At 45.1% G+C, this 24,387-nt stretch overlaps 1 protein-coding gene across 1 annotated transcript; it reads left to right on the forward strand.

Moving 5' to 3' along the window:
• The first annotated feature begins 4,750 nt into the window (after positions 1 to 4,750).
• Positions 4,751 to 5,689, forward strand: LOC142007645 (olfactory receptor 52B2-like). The gene has a single exon (XM_074984333.1). The coding sequence runs from the start codon at positions 4,751 to 4,753 to the stop codon at positions 5,687 to 5,689; it is 939 nt and encodes a 312-aa protein (XP_074840434.1).
• The last annotated feature ends 18,698 nt before the right edge of the window (positions 5,690 to 24,387 follow it).

The following is a 24,387-nucleotide window of genomic DNA, read 5'->3' on the forward strand; positions in this document are numbered from 1 at the left end:
CCATAAAAGCAGCGGAGAATTGCAATGATAATGGAATGACTATTTAAAGGTAGCAGTGCTACATGGCTGCTTCTTTGTTTTGATAGAATACAGATTCCCATGGCTATCTCTCTGTCACTGATACAGAAGGAAGCAGTGGTCCACAGATACAGTCTGAACCTCTCTCGTCAGGAATCCTAGTGACCTGACCTGACTTGACCAGTGTCGGATGAGAAAATTTTCGGGACCACAGGAAATCAGTATTGTGTAGCAGCATTAGCAACCCTTCCACTGCATACTGGCCTCTTAAAAGATATTTGCGGTAAATTACAGCCAAAGAACAGCACAAAACATTGAGAGACAGGGCTGGTGGCTATTAACAAAATTATAGGACCACGAGAAACGTGGCCATGCCCATCAAAAGTGGTCATATGGATAACTGACATTATGCCTGATTACGGATGTTGCTGGATGAGACAGTTCCAGACTAGAGAGTTTCAACCTCTACAGTGATCTACACAAAATTGCTTTTGGTCCTGTGTATTGTGGCAGTGTTGTGGTACACAATTCAGATGGCAGTACTGGACAGACATAGCATAAAGCCATCATCAATTGCTTGGCTTCACAGTCCACAAAACTCAGATTACCCTGAGATTCTTATGCCCTATCAACAAATAATTTCTTTGTTCCTGGGAGAGGCTCTCAAGCTGACGTTCTCCACGGTCTATTTTCTGCTCTTCCTGATGCTCATGGGGCTCAAGGAGCTGTTTGAGAATCTTGACCAACTGAAGAGTCCACAGGGAAACTGCAGGGGAATTATAAAGGTTTACATCGAGGATGAAGAGAATCAGACGTGGGATTCGTAGGCTGAAGAACAGGAATAATCCTTCCTGGCACAATGAAGTGAATTGCTCTCTCTCTCCTATGTGAAATTTCAGTGAGTTGCCTTTTTTTGTATTAATGTTGGTTTTAAGGGCTCAGGACAAGTCCCAGGGCTCAGTTCAAGATCCATTTGGTCAGGCTTTAACTATCACAGCAAAATGAAGTGTTTAGTATTTCAAGAAACACCAAGGGATTTACCTAGTAAAAGTGCACCTAAACTTGTGCTGGAAATAGTTTAGATAATCATTTGCATTTACGATTAGTTCTTTGCCTCTTATACCTGTCTCAGTAGCTTCATTTTCTTGGACAGTGGGTGGTGCGTAATTGTGTGTTTTTTTGTTTATCTTGTGTGCTCAAGGTTCCAGATTAGCTCCTGGGTTTCCTTGTTAGGTCTCCCCCATTCCCTGGTACAAGCAGACCCTGAGTAGAAAGTCAACAGAGAAGTTATTTCTATGAGCTGTTGCTGTGGAATCAGGCAACTTTTTTTTTTCCTGGGTGTGTGACAGTCCTGGAACTCCTGGGGGTAAGGGAAAGCCAGCCTGAGTGAAAATGTTGCTCTGGCTGAGCTTGTACTTTGATTCAGGCTCTTCTTCTCCCACCCTCTCCTCCGTCTCATTCAGGGCCCCACAAACCCCATGCCCTCATGAGCACTGTTTTGTGTGATCTGTCCTTCAGATGGATGGAATATCCACAGGAAAGTCCATTCCATGTAGAGGGGCTGTGAAGTGGGGGAGTCGGTGGCAAATGTCTGAAACGGTGAGGCTCTGGGACACAAACATTAAGCCCAGGACACTCTGGGACCATTTCCTCACAAGCTCTGTTAGATATTAATGGAGAGGTTTCCTTGTTGCGGGGATTTTGTCAGGTCAGCTTATTATTTTTATTTTCATGTCAAGTGATATCTTTAAAACCAACGAGGGGTCCTGTGGCACCTTATAGGCTTGCAGACCTGCTTCTGACGAAGTGAGTCTTTGCCAACGAAAGCTTATGCTCATACATTTCTGTAAGTCTATAAGGTGCCACGGGACCCCTCATTGCTTTTGCAGATCCAGACTAAGACAGCTACCCCTCTGATACGTGATATCTTTAGCAATAGTCAGGCAGAAGAAGAGTATGCAGCAATGTTTCCAGCGTTGCCCAAAGCTATGGAGGTACGTGCACTTAGTAGGCTCATTCTTCGGGGTGGGGGAGGGATGTGGAGAACAGGTTGATTATTCAATCGATGTATTTCTTGTGTCATTTATGTTCTCATACGGAGCTCTTCTTCTCCGGTCTGCAGGTGATCTGTCAAAGGCACTATCCTGGAGGACCTAGCTTCCCAAGGTTAGAGTCTTTCTTCCTTTGAATCAGAAGAACACACACATACTCACGTTAACAGACCATAGGGTTAATCAGCACTCCTAGGCTGGTCCTCTTAGGTGTCCCAGGACACATCCAAGCTGCCACTGTGATATGCCCCTGGTTCAGCATATCCCTCTTGCAACTTTCATGTTCAAATTATTTTGACAATAATCAAACTAATTTAAAAAGCACCCACAATTGCTGGCTCCTGCAGGGTTGTATAGCTTCAATATGAGGAATGTAGCAGTAGAAAGAATTGGGAAATCGAAAACTCCCAACAGGGGAGAGTGAGAAACAGAAGTATTCCTGTTAACACTGGAGCCAAACAAACAAAGAGGATATCTCAAAGTATGTCTTTACTTAGCTCAGGTGCACCGTCACCAACACTCTGTCACTGGAGTCTGATCTAAACAGGCGGATTGGAAAAGGAGCCACAACTCTGTTCAGACTTAGGAAGAGAGTGTGGAACAACAACAAGCTGTACAGTCACACCAAAATGCAAGTCTACAGAACCTCCATCCTCAGCACCCTCCTCTACAACAGCGAGTCTTGGATCTTGTACGCCCGTCAGGAAAAGAGGCTGAATGTCTTCGACTTGCGCTGCGTCAGGCGCATTCTTGGGGTGTCATGGAAGGACAGAGTGCCCAACAATGACGTCCTCAAGCAAGCTGGAATTCGAACCGTGCATAGACTCCTCAGGCAGTTGTGGCTCCACTGGCTTGGCATGTCCACAGGATGAATGATGGAAGGATCCCAAAAGACATCCTGTATGGCGAGCTAGCCTCTGGCAAAAGACCTACTGGACGCCCTCAGTTGCACTACAAAGACATCTGTAAGAGGGACCTCAAGGAGGTAGACATCGACCCAGAGAGTTGGGAAGAGCTGGCAGACAACCGCAGCAGCTGAAAGCAGGAACTACACAAGGGCCTTCAGAAGGGCGAGATGAAGATCAGACAGCTTACAGAGGAGAAGCAAGCCTGTAGAAAAGACAGCAAGGACCTGCCAGACACACACTTCATATGCAGCAGCTGTAGCAAGGACTGTCACTCTCATGTGGGCCTCCACAGTCACAGACAACACTGCAAATGACGATCTTGAATGGAGTTACAAGGGGCGCGATCCACAGTCTACGCAGACTGAAGGATGCCTTGGAGTGTTCTGCACAAAGGATAAGGGGATTGCAGTGGGCATCAAGGTGTATCTGGGTCAAGAGCGTTCCCTCATTTCCAAGAAGGCAAACAGCATAATTGATTACTAAGAAGTCGTATTGCCATCCTGACCTGGGAAGTGATTATTTTATCTTTGGCACTGGTGAGGCTACATCTGGAGTATCGCACCTAGAGAATGTGTGTGGACAAATTGGAGAGTCTAGTGAAGGGCAAGGAAAACTATTTGGAGATGAGAGCACGTGTGTCTAGATGTTGCCATCTACATGTTGAAATGGGAACACATATCATTTGTTTTGGGACGGGTTAGTAACAAATCCTAATTGTTCTTACTAAGCTGAAGCTGTGACATGCACCCTTCTTTATTTGGCAGTCTCCAGAATTGTGCCTTCTGCAAACTTCAGTTATGAGAAGTGTAAACAGCTGAATTGCTGACACGGGTCTCTGCTTACACTTCTTAGTCAATGCTTGTCATGAATATCTCAGACAATGCTGGGTGCACACAAGAAAGTGTCTCACAAAATGGAAACATGGAAATAATAGTTTTACACACCTGTAGCCTTAAATATGAAGAGACTGGTGCACTCTGTGCCTTTCTCTGGAGCACAATGTTATAGATAGCCCAGCACGATAAATTCTGTTTCTGTGAAGGAATCTTTCCTCCTTTTCAATGTAGTTATTACATTGTAGTTCAGTCCTATGATTCATCAGTCCAGGGTTCTCTCATAGGCAGCAAGAGCACCCTGTTCTGCAAAATACTGTATGAGAAAACCCAACATCAAGGGAATGACAGTGTGTCTTGACTATCAGAATGTTCTCACCCTATTACCAACAAAAACTGTTGTGCATCCTTCCAACATCTACCAGTACCTGCCCCGTCTGTGATAAGACCTTCAGCTCCAGAGGTTGTTCTATAATGTCTCACCACATGAAAATAACACAAGATCAAAATGGCTCTCAGTGCCAAATGTTATGGTCACATGTCTGCTCGCATCAACCTCCTTCTAGACTTACAGGAAAAACAAGGGTACATAAGAGTCAATAAATTTGATCATCCCCTCAGTGTGGTTCTGAGGTGAGCCAGTAAAGTCCTTCATTATCACATTTAAAATTATAAATAATCGTATACTTTAACTTCAAACACAAAAATGATGCAAACACAAAAATACAAAATACAGACCCCAAAATTGTAATAATAAAAATAGATTCCATGAGGAATTCTGTCCCCAGCATCTCTGAGCTCTTCTTATTTAGAACTACAAGTAAAATTTCATTGTCACATGAGCAGTGAAGGGTCCATCACAGTAACCACACTTATTGTTCTTTTCTCCCTTCGAAGGGTCCCTGAGAATTCTGATGCCAATCCATGCTCTGAAGACATCATGAATATTTTCAACCTCACCCACTCTGATCCATCAATATTCTTCCTAACGGGTATCCCTGGTCTGGAGCATTTCCACAACTGGATTTCCATCCCTTTTGCTATGGGCTACATTGTCATTCTTTTGGGAAATTTCATGGTTCTGTTTATTGTAAAACAAGAGCAGACCTTACACACACCAATGTACCTGCTGCTCTGTGTACTGGCAATCACAGACATAATAACTTCTACGTTAGTGGTGCCAAAGGCACTGTGTATATTTTGGTTTAAATTGAAAGCAATTACTCTGCCTGGCTGCCTTACCCAGATGTTCTTCGTTAACACCACGTTGATTATGCAGTCAGCTGTCCTTGTAATAATGGCATTTGATCGCTATGTTGCCATATGTAATCCTTTGAGATACACCACCATCCTCACCAAGTCGCGGATCGCTAAGCTCGGGCTTGTAGGTTTGACTCGAGCTGTTGTACTCATTCTGCCTATGCCCCTGATCCTGAGCAGGCTGCCTTTCTGTGACAACCGCACTATCCCCCAAACATTCTGTGAGAGCATAGCTGTGGCAAGACTGTCATGTGGGGACATAACAATCAATAGGGTGTACGGTGTGGTGTTAATGATTCTAAACATGGGGTTAGACCAGAGTCTCATTGCTCTGTCCTATGGTCTCATTATCAGGGCCGTCCTTAGAATCTCCTCCAGGAAAACCCACCAAAAAGCCCTCAGCACCTGCACAGCCCACTTCTGTGTGTTGCTTTTATATTGTGCTCCCAGCCTCTTTTCTCAAATGGCACACCACTTTGGTAAGAACATCGCTCCCCATGTTCACATTCTCTTGGCCAATGTCTATCTCCTCGTCCCCTCCATGTTCAACCCTATCATATATGGAGTCAAAACCAAAGAGCTTCGTGACAAAGTGCTCCAATACCTCTGCATAAAGTGACTGAATTGGTCATGGCTTTATACCCAGGTGGGAAATGAGTGGGAAACGGTAAAAGATACCTCCTCATTAATCCAATACAAGTGATGCCAAAGCTTCTGGCATCTTCATTTTTCATCAGATCTGCACTAGGTACGTTAAGAGATGTCTCATTATCTGCAGCATAGACCACTGTGTGAATAAAAACACTTTCTTTCAAGAAATAAATGGAATTACTTGTAAGAAGGTTTTGTAGTGATTTGGGTCTGTAAACTCATTAGATGGCTGATAAACCTGAAGAAGCACATCAGTCTGAGCTGGAGGCAGATCATCATCAGAAAGACACATAATGTCCATTGAAGTAGAGCAGAAATCAGAGCTCAGCAGGAAGCAGAGCAGCAGCAATGAGTGAGACAGAAGAACCAGAGCTTTGTGACCGACAGAACAGCAGTGCTGGGTCAGAACAGACCAGCTGTGCCAGTGGGACACGAGGTCAGAGCACTGGCAGGGAGCTGCAGGTTCCCAGCAGAACAGTGGATCTCAGCTGTGGCCAAAAGAAAACAACACCCACAAACAAACAAATAAAAGCCCAAAACCAAGCATAACGTGGGTGCTGGGTACAGGTTCCAGAACAGTGATATATCTCCAGACAACAGGGTCTTGAAGGCTGGAATGAGAAGGGTATGCGAGTCTAATGGGTGGCTATATGCCATGGAGGAGGTTCCTACCAACCAGAACATGAGGATGTGTGGTCATTGGCAACTGCCAGCACAGGCTAAGCACTGCAGAAATTTTTTCTCTGACGAAACTTCCGTTAACGTTTACAAGTCCTGAGTGGTAAATAACTTAATGGAAAAAGTAGTTTTGCTTCCCTTATTGTACTCTTTTAAGAAAATCTATGTTGAATGGTAAATGGTGCTCCAAGAGTGCTACAACTGAAAGATGAAGACTTATTCAAAGCAACAAGGTTACCTCTAAAGACACGGAACATATAGCTCCATTTTCAATGGTGGTCAAAGGAGGCAAACACACTGCAAGTATAGTCTCCGTGTAGTGGGACAGTCAAATGAAGTCCGAAGAGAAGAGCATGATGTCGCAACGGCTCGATGTCAGGATGGCAGTCGGTTTCTAGTGGAGTGCCCCAAGGTTTGGTTCTGGGTTCTGTTCTGTTCAACATATTTATCAGTGACCTGGATGAGGGGTTGGATTGCACCCTCGGCAAGTTTGTGGATGACACTGAGCAAGGGGGAGAGGTAGATACGTGGAAGGTAAGGACAGGATCCAGAGTGACTGAGACAAATTGGAAGACTGGGCTTCAAGAAATCTGATAAGGTTCAATAAGGACAAGTGCAGAGTCCTGCACTTGGGCAACAAGAATCCCAAGCATTGTTACAGGCTGGGGTCCAACTGGCTTGGTAGTAATTTTGCAGAAAAGGACCTGGGAGTTGTAGTGGATGAGAAGCTGAACATCAGTCAACAGTGTGCTGTTGAAGCCAAGAAAGCTAATGGCATATTAGGTTGCATCAAGAGGAGCGTTGCCAGTAGATCCAGACAAGTGATTATTCCTCTTTATTCGGCTTTGGTGAGGCCACATCTGGAGTACTGTGTCCAGTTCTGGGCCCCCATTTATAGGAAGGATGTGGCTACACTGGAGAGGGTCCAGCAGAGGGCGACCAAGCTAGTTAGGGGGCTGGAGCATATGACTTATGAAAAGAGGTTGAGGGAATTGGGACTGTTTAATCTGCAGAAGAGAAGACTGAGGGTGGGCTTGATAACAGCCTTCAACTTACTGAAGGGAGGCTGCAAAGAGGCTGGAGAGAGGCTGTTCACAGTGGTCACAGATGGCAGAACATGAAACAATGGCCTCAAATTGAGGTTGGCAAGGTCCAGGTTAAACATGAGGAAAAACTTTTTCACTAGGAGGGTGGTGAAGCATTGGAATGGTCTACCCAGGGAAGTAGTGGAGTCTCCATCCATGGAGGTGTTTAAGTCTCGCCTCGACAAAGCCCTGGAAGGGCTGATCTGATGGGTTTGGTCCTGCTTAGAGCAGGGGGCTGGACTCAATGGCTTTTTTTAGGTCTCTTCCAGCTCTATTGTTCTATGATTCTATGATAAGGCAAAAAGGCAGGGAAGCGGTTCCTTTGGTGGCAGACCAGCATGGAGAGCAGGCCTATCACTGCCAGGGTAGAGGAGCTCAGGGAAGGCAGAATTTTCTCCTGAACAACTGCCCAAAGATCTCTCAGGAAGGAACAGGAGGTCCTACTGCAAGGATGGCCTCAGAGGGAAGAATACATCTCTCATACAAACACTGGGTTTGAAAGTTCCCCTTTTTTTGCTCTTTTAACTGCCCCAGCAGGGGAGAACCTTTGGCCCGATGGGCTATGGGAGGCTGGGCCACACCGCAAAGAAAGGCAATTGCTGCCCAAGAGCAAAAGAGAACAACCACGTTGAGTGCAGCCACCAGTGAGGGTTTCCAAATTTCACTTGGCACAATGTGTAATGCCCCAGTCCTGCTCCTTATCTGAGGCCCTGCCACTTTGCCAAGGTCCAGTCCCTTTCTTGAGGCCCCTCTCCCACTCCCTACTTTCCCACTACGGAAGTGGTTCACTCTTCCCTTCCTTATTTTCCCCTGGCTGGAGCAGAGGGCTGCAGTGTGGGAGGCAGTAGGTAGGGAGTAGTAGGTGTCATCCCCACAGCACTGCTGACTGGAATTTTAATGGCCAGAGCTGCCAGGTTTCCTGTTCTGCAAGTTGTTCCAGCACAATGCAGGCACCTGGTCATGCCACCACCAGACGGTGTATTGGGTGCACACCCTTCATTCTGGTATACATGAGATACAAATTGAGGGTAATTCACTCGGTGGTCTTAGGGTGAAGCCTAGTGAGGACCCTTTACATAGAGGGTGTCATGCCTTATTTCTGAAAATATGGTCTCCTGACCCACGGGACGTCTGTCTGATCTGGGCTCAACTTCAGCTTATTAGAATTCATAGAATCCATCCCCACCCCTAGGCACAGGTTTAAATCAGTTGTCACCAAACCTGGCTCTGTTGTTACAGGGAAATAGAGTTGGATATCATCTGCATATTGGTGGCACCATCTTCCAAAACTCCTTTCTACCCCTCCTAGCGGCATAATGTAAAAGTTAAACAGCATAGGGGATAAGATGAAAATTGTGGGAGTCCATAACACAATAACCATAGGTTTGAATATCAGCCTCCAAGTTCCACCTTCTGAAACCATCCTGATAGGTAAGACCAGAACCACTGCAAACCAGTGAATCTCATAACCAACTCCACCATGCATCCCAGAATGGTAGCATGGTCAATGATATGAAAAGCCCCTAAGAAGTCCAGGAGAACCAACAGGGACTTACTCCTCCTGTCTACCTCCCGGTGCAGGCCTTCCAAGGCGGCTGCAGCACTTCACAATTGACGTGGCTCGCCACCGCACGGCTCGTCCAGACGGGGTTCCTTTTCGAAAGGACCCCGGCTACTTCAAAATCCCCTTATTCCCATCTGCTCATAAGAATAAGGGGACTTCGAAGTAGGCAGGGACCTTTCGAAAAGGAGGCCCATCTGGATGAGCTGTGCGGTGGCGAGCTGCATCCATTTCGAAGTGCCGCGGCCACCCGCATGCTAATGAGTCACTGCATACGTATTTCTGCACTTCATTAGTAAATTTCGAAATGGCCATTTGCGCGGCCATTTCGAAGTTTTTGGCTAGTGTAGATGTAGCCATTGATAGTTATGCTGAGTCTATCGTCTTGTGGGTCCAGAGAAGGCTTTTTAATTAGCTGTTTGTCCACTGTCTCTTCCAAGGCAGCGGGAGCAATCCAGATCTGAAAGATGTATTAATAATCCTGTAGACTCAACCGATGTTCTCTTCCTGGCTAGATTTAAGAAGCCATAAGGGGAGGGGTTGAGTGAGCATGTGGCTGGATGCAATCCTCCAAGTATGTTGTCCACCTCCTCAATCTGCAATAACTGAAACTGAGACCAGCTACTCCAAATAGGCCCAAAAAAAGCCAAGAACAGAACTCCACTGGCTATTACCTACAGCCCCCAACTCAAACCACTGCAATACATTATTGAAGACCTACAACCTATCCTTAATCAGGATGCCACACTCCAGAAGACCCTCGGTGACAGGCCTATTCGCTCCTACAGCCAATCTCCCATCCTTATGAGGATTCTCACCAACAGCCACAGTCTATATTGCAGGAACACCAGTCCTAGGAATTTTCCTTGCAACATAGTTCACTGCCAGCTCTGTCCGCATATCTATTCTGGGGATACCATCACTGGACCTAACCAGGTTATTCACAGAATCACAAGCACATTCTCATGGTGCTCAACTAAGATCATATATGCCATCATGTGCCAACAATGCCCAGATGCTTTGTATATCGGACAGACTTCAAACTCTCTCACACAAAGAGTTAATGGACACAAAGCAAACATAAAAAGACTCCTGATGTACAAACTAGTCAGTCAGCATTTTAACGGAGTGGGCTATTCTGTTAATGACCTGAAGGATTTTGTTTTACTGAAGAGGAATTTTCACAGCACTTTGGAAAGAGAAGCTGCTGAACTCTGTTTTATATTCAAATTCGACACATTAACACGTGGTTTGAACCAGGATGCGAATTTTCTGGGTCATTATAGGGGCTCTTTGGCATACTTGGCTTAATCTAATTCTTAACTCCCCCACCCCGACCCTCTACTCTCTGATTTGCTCATCTTCATATATTTTTCTGATTTCTCAGCCTTGATTACTGTTTTTGGTTCTCTGTGCCTTAAATATTGAGTCTGTTCTGGTATGGCTATGGTGTGACCAAGGGGGTCTGCCCCATGAAAGCTAATTTACTCCTTATTTGTTCCAAAGAAGAATAACTGGGTGGTGAACTCAACACGCTCTATATCCCACTTACTAGCAGCTATAGTCCAAATCAGATCAAATGTGAGTGATCTTAGCTGCAAAGTTCTTCACACACTGATCACAGTGGGAAGCTGAAAGTGCCTCCCTTCCATCATGAATGCCAGACTGTAAGAGTCTCTACACCACTCAAAACAGTGCTGCTGGACAGCTTTCTGCAGACGTGATAGGAATGGAAAAAATAGTTTTTCTTCAATGTCAGCACAGCTCCAGACATAGCTCGCAATTCTGCTCTAACCTGCAATCATTTGGACTCAGCTCTAGCTCTCCTTCAGCAGCGTTCTGGCCATCTCACAGATTGTTTTGCCACCATCAGCTCTCCAGAGAACTTGGAAGTGAACCTGGTTACACTAATTCAAAGAGGGCTCTGAGGATGAATCCCACCAATTGCCTGGGTTACCTCTGTGTTCCATATATTGACTAGGGCATCCACAGGAACATTTGCCGTAACAGCTGAGTAATCTGCCAGGGACACCAGGAAGCCATCCAGGTCCCTGAGCATCCAAGGGCAAACCACCTTAATTGTTCCCACACCTTGAGATATTTTACTATGTTTTATGTCCCTTTGGGGCTTTGTGTGTATATATATATATATGTGTTATATATATATACATATATATACACATATATATATATATATATATATAACACAAAGGGAGTTGTGCTCGTCTATATACTATCGAAACAAAAAAGCAGTCAAGTAGCACTTTAAAGACTAACAAAATAATTTATTAGGTGAGCATTCATGGGACAGACCCACGTCTTCAGATCATAGCCAGACCAGAAGAGACTCAATATTTAAGGCACGGAGAACCAAAATAGTAATCAAGGTGGACAAATCAGAAAAAAAATTATCGGGATGAGCAAATCAGAGAGTAGAGGGGTAGAAGGGGAGGTGGGGAGGTCGAGAATTAGATTAAGCCAAGTATGCAAATGAGCCCCTAGAGTGACTCAGAAAATTCTCATCCTGGTTCAAACCATGTGTTAGTGTGCTGAATTTATATATAAAAGATAGCTCGGCTGTCTCCCTTTCAAGAGTCGTGTGAAATTTTTTCTTCAATGACACACAAATTCTTAAATCATTAAGAGAAAGGCCCACTCCATTAAAATGTTGACTAACTGGTTTGTGGATCTGGAGTGTTCTTATGTCTGTTTTGTGCCCATTAACCCTTTGTCTAAGGGAGTTTGAAATCTGCCCAGTGTACAAAGCATCTGGGCATTGTTGGCACATGATGGCTTATATGATGTTAGTTGAGCACCCTGAGAATGTTCCCATGATTCTGTGAATAACCTGCTTAGGTCCCGTGATGGTATTTCCAGAAAAGATATGTGGACAAATCTGGCAGTGGGCTTTGTTGTTGCAAGGAAAGGTTCCAGGAATGCTGGTCCTGGGGTATATATTGTAGCTGTTGGTGATGATCCCCTCATAAGGCTGGGAGGTTATCTGCAGAAGAGAACAGGCATGATAGATATGTGTGTGTGTGTGTGTGTGTGTGTGTTTTTTATTGTGTTTTCTTAAATCTAAGCCTCTATGAACATTTTAAATAGAGAAGTGGGGTAAAAGTATTTAAAAAAATAACATTCTCATGTTCTCTAGATCCTTATTCATTCTTGTTGTTCTTCTCTAGACCATCTCCAATTTCTTCACATCTTTCTCGACGTGTAATGCCCACAACTGGAAACATATAGGGATAAGAGCTTCAGAAAAAAATTTCCATTTAGTGTACACAGGCACTTTTCCAGTGGCATTTGCTACCAGACTTGGCTCCACCTCATGGCCACTCCTGCCTCCTTGACCTAAACCCATCAGTACTGTTCCTAAAGATACTTGCTTTACTACTCAATTAGACCTAATTGCTGTCTTCCCATCAATGTCTTCCTGACACTGTGCAGTGAAATAGTTAATTTAGTGAATAGTTCTCTTTGTCAGAAACTGGAGATGGATGGCAGGAGAGAGATTGTTACCTGTTTAGTTCCTTCCCTCTAGTGCTCCTGGCATTGGTCATTGTTGGCAGACAAGATACTGGGGTGGCTGGACCTTTCATCTGACCCAGTATGGCTGTTCTCATGTTCTTATGTTAATTTTACCCTTCTCTGAGTTTGGATAACGGGGGTAACAGACTTCTGTGTGAAAGTATTAAACTGAAGTTGATTTTCAACTTATTTGCAGCTGGGATTTTCACCAAACACACTGACCATTCCCATTTTCAAAGGAGAAACACATGAAAAAGATGAAATACATTTGCACCAAATGTCGAGAGGATTGAATCATTAGCAGTAATTTGTTCATTACAACCGACATTTTTGATAAATTATTTTTACCATAGCTTTTTGAAGGTCTTGTACAGTTGAAGCTACAGTAGAGTGTTTTGTCTGTGATTCCATCGTCTCTTTCTCAGAACAACCGTGTTTAGCAGTTTGGCCGAGAACGCGATTACTTCTGGGAAGACGGACTTTGCTGAACGTCGCATATTTGCCTTTTCGTTTCTGATGATACCTTTCAGACCTCTCTCATATGAACTGGATAAACACAACCCTGCACTACAAGATGCAAGAGGAACTTTTAGAAGAGACCTGTATGTGAAAGACAAATGTGCAGAGGTATGAGCAGATACGCTTCGCTCTGCTTTGTCCCACACAGAGCGCTGAGGACATTCATAGGGAAGTGGTAGGAAGTGGCATTCGCGGGCATGTTATATGTGTAGAAAATGCAGTAAGCCCAAGGAACCTAAACCTTCCCCGAGGCACAGCTGTTAGCTGCTGCTATGTATGATGAGCAGCACAAGTGTTCTACTTCGGATTATGCCTAGGAGGGAGAAATGTCGAATACTACCTTTAGTCTCTACCTTCAGAGACTTCCAGTAACCAATTTCTTCATCTCAAAATATGGATATTGTCTGTCATGACTGAATGCAATTCCCTTAAGTAACATCACACATCTGTTTCTTTCTGTTAAATATATTCTGGGATACTTTGTGCTCTTATTAAGAATAGTATTTGCCACAGTAGTAGAATATAGATTTTGAATTTGATTCTCACATCATACGTTTGCTGTTAACGTGCACATTATCCTGCTGGGGCCTTTGGCTTTTCATAGAAAGAAAGAAAGAAAGAAAGAAAGAAAGAAAGAAAGAAAGAAAGAAAGAAAAAGAAAATCTATGGCTTTTATTTTAATCAGTACATTTGTATACACATGCCTAAATATGTACTAATCATCCAACAGAAGCTTTCATGTGTTACTACATGTAAAGAACAATCTATTACACATTTTAGAAACATGCTTTTGTCTGTTTCTCTCTCCATCCAATCCATTTGTTCACAAACTTCTCCTAAATAATAAGTACTAGGACCACCAAATCAGGTATCTTCACATCATCACTTAACACAAGATGGCTACGTCTACAAGTGAACGCTACATCGAAATAGCTTATTTCGATGTAGCAACATCGAAATAAGTTATTTTGATGAATAGCATCTACACGTCCTCCAGGGCTGGTGCCGTCAACGTTCAACGTCGACGTTGGGCAGCACCACATCGAAATAGGCATTGCAGGGGAACGTCTACACGCCAAAGTGGCACACATCAAAATAAAGGTGCCAGGAACAGCTGCAGACAGGGTCACAGGGTGGACTAGCCTTCCCGGGCAACGGGAAGCTGCTCCCTTAAAGGGCACCTCCCAGACACACTTGCACTAAACAGCACAAGATCCACAGAGCCAACAACTGGTTGCAGACCTTGTGCATGCAGCATGGATCCCCAGCTGCAGCAGCAGCAGCCGGAAGCCCTGGGCTAAGGGCTGCTGCCCACAGTGACCATAGAGCTCCGCAGGGGCTGGAGAGAGCGTCTCTCAACCCCTCAGCTGATGGCCGCCATGGCGGAGCCCACTCTTTCGATGTTGCGGGATGCGGATCAGGTACACGTGCCCTACTTCAATGTTCAACATCGAAGTAGGGCGGTATTCCCATCTCCTCATGAGGATAGCAACTTCAACGTCTCGCCGCATTACGTCGATGTCAACTTCGAAATAGCGCTCGTCACGTGTAGACCTGTTGGGCTCTATTTCAAAGTTGGCGCGGCTACTTCGAAGTAGCCGGCACGTGTAGACGCGGCTGATAAGGATTTTATTGCACTGGAGCAAAGTAGGGAAAGAATCAGAATGGTAGCAGAGACAGTTATACTCCACAACGACTACCCCAGCGGGGAGGTGGGGTCACTGAGTGCAAGGGAGAGTTATAATAACCTGCAACCAAGGATGGAAGCCACACCACTAGGACAGTGGTCACCTTGGAGCTACACACATCTCACAGAGGTGGAAGAGAGCTTGGGAGATAATCTAGTCCAGTCCCCTGCCCCCTTGGCATGACCAAGCACCATTCCTTACATCTATTTGTTCTGATCCCTACAGGGCCTCTTCAGAGACTGAGCTCTCAACTGTGGATTTAGAAGGCAAATGCTCAAACCACTGAGCTAGCCCTCATATGAGGAGGTGAACTATGCATATTACAGCTGCTGGCCATGGGTAAGAGATCCATTTTAACCCTAAGCTTTAGTATAAACCACTCCCCCCTTCTGGTCTTCAGTTCCAAATATGCACCTGGGGCAGGTGAGGAGCCCTGCTGCCCACTGGCCCTGCCACTCAGCAGCTGTACAACTGGAGGCCCCCTGGGGCAGCAGATACTGGCCAGGGCCAGGCAGGGCAGCCCCCACCACCACAGACACTTCCCAAGAGAGATTAACCCAGTCGCAGGCCCTAAACGATCTTGAATTTAAAAGAAACCACATGGAATTAGCCCTAAAATGTTTTTTGTTTTTTTTGTTTGTTTGTTAGTATGTTTGTCTGTTTGTTTCAAATTTTGAGGCCTCTCATTACCTGAGGGCCTGAACTGTAGCTTATTTATCTTGTGTGGAAATCTGGGTCTGTCCCCAGCCAGCCCAAGAAGCAGCCTCTGGGCAGGACCATCCAGGGGAACACGAGAGACAGAGTCCACAGGAGAGAAGCAGCTGACAGCAGCAGAGCCCCAGGTTCACCGCTCCCAGTCCAGAGAGGAGCCACCGGCCAGACCCTGGCACATCATGCCCAGCCATCACTTCTCACCCCAAAGGGTTAATTTGGAGGAGGTGCCAGCAGGGCAACACATCCCCCACCCTCCAAACCTCCCAGCCCCCGGCCCTGTGGGTGAACTCTTTCAAGGGTTTTCATTGTTGGTATCCCCATGCAGTGCAAGTCATTATTGCTTTGAATTAATACGCTGGTAGGGGGGTGGGGGGCATGAGCTTGGGGAGTGGGAATTAGCTGATGTTTGAAGCTTGCACTTGGTGGCTGAATTAAACTCTCACGTAGCTCAATTTGGCTGTGTGGTGCCATCTCCTGTGATGCCAGGATCATGTCATTTGTCCTCCAGAAAAGCAGCAGAGAATTGCAATGATAATGGAATGACTATTTAAAGGTAGCAGTGCTACATGGCTGCTTCTTTGTTTTGATAGAGTACACATTCCCATGGCTATCTCTCTGCCACTGATACAGAAGGAAGCAGTGGTCCACTGATACAGTCTGAACCTCTCTTGTCAGGAATCCTCATGACCTGACCTGACTTGACCAGTGCCAAATGAGAAAATTTACGGGACCACAGGAAGTCAATATTGTGTAGCAGCATTAGCAACCCTTCCATTGCATACTGGCCTCTTAAAAGATATTTGCGGTAAATTACAGCCAAAGAACAGCACAAAACATTGAGAGCCAGGGCTGGTGGCTATTAACAAAATTTATAGGACCACTAGAACTTGGCCATGCCCATCACAAGTGGTCATATGGATAACTGAAATTATGCCTGATTACGGATGTTGCTGGATGAGACAGTTCCAGACTAGAGAGTTTCAACCTCTACAGTGATGGACACAAAATTGTTTTTGGTCCTGTGTATTGTGGCAGTGTTCTGGTACACAATGCAGATGGCAGTACTGGACAGACATAGCATAAAGCCATCATCAATTGCTTGGCTTCACAGTCCACAAAACTCAGATTACCCTGAGATTCTTATGCCCTATCAACAAATCATTTCTTTGCTCCTGGGACAGGCTCTCAAGCTGACGTTCTCCACGGTCTATTTTCTGCTCTTCCTGATGCTCATGGGGCTCAAGGAGTTGTTTGAGAATCTTGACCAACTGAAGAGTCCACAGGGAAACCGCAGGGGAATTATAAAGGTTTACATCGAGGATGAAGAGAATCAGACGTGGGATTCATAGGCTGAATAGCAGGAATAATTCTTCCTGGCACAATGAAGTGAATTGCTCTCTCTCTCCTGTGTGAAATTTCAGTGAGTTGCCTTTTTTGTATTAATGTTGGTTTTAAGGGCTCAGGACAAGTCCCAGGGCTCAGTTCAAGATCCATTTGGTCAGGCTTTAACTATCACAGCAAAATGAAGTGTTTAGTATTTCAAGAAACACCAATGGATTTATCTAGTAAAAGTGCACCTACACATGTACTGGAAATAGTTTAGATAATCATTTGTATTTAAGATTAGTTCTTTGCCTCTTATATCTGTCTCAGTAGCTTCATTTTCTTGGACAGTGGGTGGTGCGTAATTGTGTGTTTTTTTGTTTGTCTTGTGTGTTCAAGGTTCCAGATTAACTCCTGGGTTTCCTTGTTAGGTCTCCCCCATTCCCTGGTACAAGCAGACCCTGAGTAGAAAGTCAACAGAGAAGTTATTTCTGTGAGCTGTTGCTCTGGAATCAGGCAACTTTTTTTTTTTTCCTGGGTGTGTGACAGTCCTGGAACTCCTGGGGGTAATGGAAAGCCAGCCTGAGTGAAAATTTTGCCCTGGCTGAGCTTGTACTTTGATTCAGTCTCTTCTTCTCCCACCCTCTCCTCCGTCTCATTCAGGGCCCTACAAACCCCATGCCCTCATGACCACTGTTTTGTGTGATCTGTCCCGCAGATGGATGGAATATTTACAGGAAAGTCCATTCCATGTGGAGGGGCTGTGAAGTGTGGGAGTCGGTGGCAAATGTCTGAAACGGTGAGGCTCTGGGACACAAACATTAAGCCCAGGACACTCTGGGACCATTTCCTCACAAGCTCTGTTAGATATTAATGGAGAGGTTTCCTTGTTGTGGGGATTTTGTCAGGTCAGCTTATTATTTTTATTTTCATGTCACGTGATATCTTTAAAAGCAACGAGGGGTCCTGTGGCACCTTATACACTTGCAGACCTGCATCTGACGAAGTGGATCTTTGCCCATGAAAGCTTATGCTCATACATTTCTGTTAGTCTATAAGGTGCCACGGGACCCCTCGTTGCTTTTGCAGATCCATACTAAGACGGCTATGCCTCTGATACGTGATATCTTTAGCAATAGACAGGCAGAAGAAGAGTATGCAGCAATGTTTCCAGCGTTGCCCAAAGCTATGGAGGTACGTTCACTTAGTAGGCTCATTCTTCGGGGTGGGGGAGGGATGTGGAAAACAGGTTAATTATTCAATCGATGTATTTCTTCTGTCACTTATGTTCTCATACGGAGCTCTACTTCTCCTGTCTGCAGGTGATCTTTCAAAGGCACTATCCTGGAGGACGTAGCTTCCCAAGGTTAGAGTCTTCCTGCCTTTGAATCAGAAAAACACACACATACTCACATTAACAGACCATGGTATTAATCAGCACTCCTAGGCTGGTCCTCTTATGTGTCCCAGGACACATCCAAGCTGCCACTGTGATATGCCCCTGGTTCAGCATAACCCTCTTGCAACTTTCATGTTCAAATTATTTTGACAATAATCAAACTAATTTAAAGAGCACCCACGATTGCTGGTTCCTGCAGGGTTGTATAGCTTCAATATGAGGAATGTAGCAGTAGAAAGAATTGGGAAATCGAAAACTCCCAACCGGGGAGAGTGAGAAACAGAAGTATTCCTGTTAACACTGGAGCCAAACAAACAAAGAGGATATCTCAAAGTATGTCTTGGCTTTCTTGGTTCCAGAGTTCAGAGCAGTTCTTGCCTTTGAACCTTGTTCTCAATTGTGTATGCTAAAAGAGAGGCCAGCTTGATGCAAAAGAGGCTGCCTCCCTTTTCAGGAGGGTTTAGGAAGATAAAATGTTTCTTCCAGTGTCTTTTTCTTGCTTTCTGTGATTTTTTTCTTCCAAGCAGCGATGGTTCATGGAGAGGCTGTAGTAGTTGGTCTTTCATGAGTCAGAGAGGCTGGACAGTGCTGTCTGATTCCCCCAAAACACAGAGATAATAAAAAAGAGCTGAGATGCTAACACACATTTCTGATTAATACCTTTCAGTTAGTTCTTTGACAAAGTAGGTTGCCTCAAAATGTGTCTCACCAAAACAAAGAAGATGAAACAGAAGTGCAGGGCAGCAGCCCTAAATACAATGACCCTTTTGTACATCACCACCTTTTAGCTCAGAACAAAGTCACAGCCCAGCGTGATAATGTCTGTTTTGGGGGGGCTGGAATTTAGCTCCTTTCCAGCACAGGCTTTCCTTTGTGGATCACATCTATGGTGAATGTAATCTGGTGTGTCTAGTTGTCAGCTGGTACAAAGTAGAATGCCTAGTTCTGGTGCCAGTTTTGTTCAACATCATCAATAATGGGACAGATGATGGAATGGATTGCATTTAGCAAGCTCATGGATGATACTAAGCTGTGGAAGAGGTAGATACACTGGATGGGATGGATGAATCTAGAATGCCTAGACTGGGTGAAATGAAACCGAAGAATGTTCAAAAACTAAAAGTGCAGTGTTGTGCACGAGAGGAACAATCCAATATCATGGCACATCATTGGATGCCTTCAGCATCAGGAATGTCATCAACAAGGATGTGTCCTTGCTCCAACATTGTTAGGGATCTTCTTCGCACTCCTTCTGAAGCAGCCTTTGGATCCGCAACAAAGGGCATCTTTTTGCACACAAGATATGATGGAAAACTGTTTAATCTTGAAAAACTGAAGGAAAAGTCTAAGGTGTGGGAAGTACTCATCAGAGACATGCTGTTCATAGATGACACTGCTGTCATGACACACACAGAAGGCCAGCTTCAAAAACTGCTGGATCAGTTCTCCAAAGCATGCAAGGACTTCGGGCTTACCATCAGCCTAGAGAAGACAAATGTACTTGGTCAGGACGTTGCTGAACCTCCATCAATCAGCATTGACAATCACATGCTAGATGTCACCCACGAGTTTACTCAGCTCAGGTGCACCGTCACCGACATTCTGTCACTGGAGTCTGATCTAAACAGGCGGATTGAAAAAGGAGCCACAAATCTGTTCAGACTTAGGAAGAGAGTGTGGAACAACAACAAGCTGTACAGTCACACCAAAATGCAAGTCTACAGAACCTGCATCCTCAGCACCCTCCTCTACAACAGCGAGTCTTGGACCTTGTACGCCCGTCAGGAAAAGAGGCTGAATGTCTTCCACTTGCACTGCGTCAGGTACATTCTTGGGGTGTCATGGAAGGACAGAGTGCCCAACAATGACGTCCTCAGGCAAGCTGGAATTCCAACCGTGCATACACTCCTCAGACAGTTGTGGCTCCGCTGGCTTGGCATGTCCACAGGATGAATGATGGAAGGATCCCAAAAGACATCCTGTATGGTGAGCTCGCCTCTTGCAAAAGACCTACTGGACTCCCCTAGTTGCACTACAAAGACGTCTGTAAGAGGGACCTCAAGGAGGTAGACATTGACCAAGAGAGTTGGGAAGAGCTGGCAGACAACCGCAGCAGTTGGAAGCAGGAACTACACAAGGGCCTTCAGAAGGGCGAGATGAAGATCAGGCAGCTTGCAGAGGAGAAGCGAGCCCCGTAGAAAGGACAGCAAGGACCTGCCAGACACACACTTCATATGCAGAAGCTTTAGCAAGGACTGTCACTCTCACGTGGGCCTCCACAGTCACAGGCTACGTCTACACGTGAAGCCAACATCGAAGTAGCCTGTTTCGATGTGGCGACATCGAAATAGGCTATTTCGATGAATAACGTCTACACGTCCTCCAGGGCTAGCAACGTCGATGTTCAACATCGACGTTGCGCAGCACCACATTGAAATAGGCGCTGCGAAGGGACGTCTACACGCCAAAGTAGCACACGTCGAAATAAGGGTGCCAGGAACAGCTGCAGACAGGGTCACAGGGCGGACTCAACAGCAAGCCGCTCCGTTAAATGGCCCCTCCCAGACACGGTTGCACTAAACAACACAAGATACACAGAGCCGACAACTGGTTGCAGACCCTGTGCATGCAGCATGGATCCCCAGCTGCAGCAGCAGCAGCCAGAAGCCCTGGGCTAAGGGCTGCTGCACACGGTGACTATAGAGCCCCGCAGGGGCTGGAGAGAGAGCGTCTCTCAACCCCTCAGCTGATGGCCTCCATGGCGGACCCCGCCATTTCGAAGCTGTGGGACGCGCAATGACTACACGTTCCCTACTTCAACGTTGAACGTCGAAGTAGGGCGCTATTCCCATCCCCTCATGGGGTTAGCGGCTTCGACGTCTCGCCGCCTAACGTCGATGTTAACATCGAAATAGCGCCCAACTCGTGTAACCATGACGGGCGCTATTTCGAAGTTAGTGCCACTACTTCGAAGTAGCGTGCACGTGTAGACAAGGCTACAGTCAGCACTGCAAATGACGATCTTGAATGGAGTTACAAAGGGCGCGATCCATAGTCTACACAGACTGAAGGATGCCTTGGAGTGTTCTGCACAAAGGATGGAAGAATCCTATGGACTGCCATGGGTGGGGGACCTATCTGACTAAGTGGCAGTCCTGCAGTAAAGGATAAGGGGATTGCAGTGGGCATCAAGGTGTATCTAGGTCAAGAGCGTTCCCTCGTTTCCAAGAAGGCAAACAGCATAATTGATTACTAAGTAGTCGTATTGCCATCCTGTCCTGGGAAGTGATTATTTTATCTGTGGCACTGGTGAGGCTACATCTGGAGTATAGCACCTAGAGAATGCGTGTGAACAAATTGGAGAGTCTAGTGAAGGGCAAGGAAAACTATTCGGGGATGAGAGCACATGAGTTATAAGGCAAGGGTTGAGGGAAGTCTAGTGTAATCGTCATAAAAGCGTAGTGATGGGGAGAATCTGATATCAGCCTGGTGTATAACTTGAGGCACATATTTAGCTCATTGTCCTTTCCTGTCCACAAAGTTTTCCAGAGTCATTGTTCTTCTCCAAAGAGTCTCTTTTTGTTTGAAACAAGTCTTTGTTCCTAGATGTTGCCATCTACATGTTGAAATGGGAACACATATCATTTGTTTTGGTACAGGTTAGTAACCAATCCTAAATGTTTTTACTAAGCTGAAGCTGTGACATGCACTCTTCTTAATTTAGCATTCTCCAGAATTGTGTCTTCTGCAAACTTCAGTTATGAGAAGTGTGAACAGCTGAATTGCTGACACGGGTCTCTGCTTACGCTTCTTAGTCAATGCTTGTCGTGAATATCTCAGACAATGCTGGGTGCACACAAGAAATTGTCTCACTAAATGGAAACATGGAAATAATAGTTTTACACCCGTAGCCTTAAATATGAAGAGACTGGTGCACTCTGTGCCTTTCTCTGGAGCACAATGTTATAGATAGCCCAGCACGATAAATTCTGTTTATGTGAAGGAATCTTTCCTCCTTTTCAATGTAGTTATTACATTGTAGTTCAGTCCTATGATTCATCAGTCCAGGGTTCTCTCATAGGCAGCAAGAGCATCCTGTTCTGCAAAATACTGTATGAGAAAACCCAACATCAAGGGAATGACAGTGTGTCTTGATTATCAGAATGTTCTCACCCTATTACCAACAAAAACTGTTGTGCATCCTTCCAACATCTACCAATACCTGCCCCGTCTGTGATAAGACCTTCAGCTCCAGAATCGGTTTGATCAGGTTTTACTGGACTCACAAATAGGAGGGTGACATAAAGGCATCCTACTCATTATCCAGTGACCACCAAAAGAAGAGAACAAGAGACTGCCAACTCTGGGAGGATGCAGCTTTAGGGCAGGGGACCCAGGAAACCAACCCCCAACAGGGATCAAAACAACTGGAATGGAAATAAGAGGACAATGTGTAGCTATGTCTCACTTCCCTAAGAGACACGTTGCACACAGATTCTTACCCTAAAGAGCTGTTCTTACATCAGATAAAATCTTCTCACCTGAGCAGTTCATTTTCTCTGATTTGGGGCAACAGCCTTTTATAGCTCATGTAGGATATGTCAAGGACATTACAATGCATGGTGAAGACAAAGATATGGTGCAATCCAAGTGCTTAAATCATCTTCTTCATTGGGAGAGATTGTTGTATAACATCTCACCACATGAAAATAACACAAGATCAAAATGGCTCTCAGTACCAGATGTTATGGTCACATGTCTGCTCGCATCAACCTCCTTCTAGACTTACAGGAAAAACAAGGCTACATAAGAGTCAATAAATTTGATCATCCCCTCAGTGTGGTTCTGAGGTGAGCCAGTAAAGTCCTTCATTATCACATTTAAAATTATAAATAATCGTATACTTTAACTTCAAACAAAAAATGATGCAAACACAAAAATACAGTATACAGACCCCAAAATTGTAACAATAAAAATAGATTCCATGAGGAATTCTGTCCCCAGCATCTCTGAGCTCTTCTTATTTAGAACCTTAAGAAAAATTTCATTGTCACATGGGCAGGGAAGGGTCCATCACAGTAACCACACTTATTGTTCTTTTCTCCCTTCGAAGGGTCCCTGAGAATTCTGATGCCAATCCATGCTCTGAAGACATCATGGATATAGTCAACCTCACCCACTCTGATCCATCAATATTCTTCCTAACGGGTATCCCTGGTCTGGAGCATTTCCACAACTGGATTTCCATCCCTTTTGCTATGGGCTACATTGTCATTCTTTTGGGAAATTTCATGGTTCTGTTTATTGTAAAACAAGAGCAGACCCTACACACACCAATGTACCTGGTTCTCTGCATACTGGCAATCACAGACATAATAACTTCTACGTTAGTGGTGCCAAAGGCACTGTGTATATTTTGGTTTAAATTGAAAGCAATTACTCTGCCTGGCTGCCTTACCCAGATGTTCTTCCTTTACACCACGTTGATTATGCAGTCCTCTGTCCTCGTAATAATGGCATTTGATCGCTATGTTGCCATATGTAATCCTTTGAGATACACCACCATCCTCACCAAGTCGCGGATCGCTAAGCTCGGGCTTGTAGGTTTGACTCGAGCTGTTGTACTCATTCTGCCTATGCCCCTGATCCTGAGCAGGCTGCCTTTCTGTGACAACCGCACTATCCCCCAAACATTCTGTGAGAACATAGCTGTGGCAAGACTGTCATGTGGGGACAGAACAATCAATAGGGTGTACGGTGTGGTGTTAATGGTTCTAAACATGGGATTAGACCTGAGTCTCATTGTTCTGTCCTACGGTCTCATCATCAGGGCTGTCTTAAGAATCTCCTCCAGGAAAACTCACCAAAAAGCCCTCAGCACCTGCACAGCCCACTTCTGTGTGTTGCTTTTATATTGTGCTCCCAGCCTGTTTTCACACATGGTACATCGATATGGTAAGAACATCGCTCCCCATGTTCACATTCTCTTGGCCAACGTCTATCTCCTCGTCCCCTCCATGCTCAACCCTATCATTTATGGAGTCAAAACCAAAGAGCTTCGTGACAAAGTGCTCCAATACCTCTGCACAAAGTGACTGTGTTGGATCATAACTTTATACCCAGGTGAGAAATGAGTGGGAAAAGATAAAAGATATCTCCTCATTTACC

Source organism: Carettochelys insculpta, chromosome 1 (genome assembly GCF_033958435.1).
Source record: "Carettochelys insculpta isolate YL-2023 chromosome 1, ASM3395843v1, whole genome shotgun sequence".
NCBI classification, from domain to species: Eukaryota; Metazoa; Chordata; order Testudines; family Carettochelyidae; genus Carettochelys; species Carettochelys insculpta.

What these genes read in the sequence shown, in the direction of transcription:
- LOC142007645 (XM_074984333.1), top strand. Translation starts at nt 4,751, where the DNA reads ATGAATATTTTCAACCTCACCCACTCTGATCCATCAATATTCTTCCTA.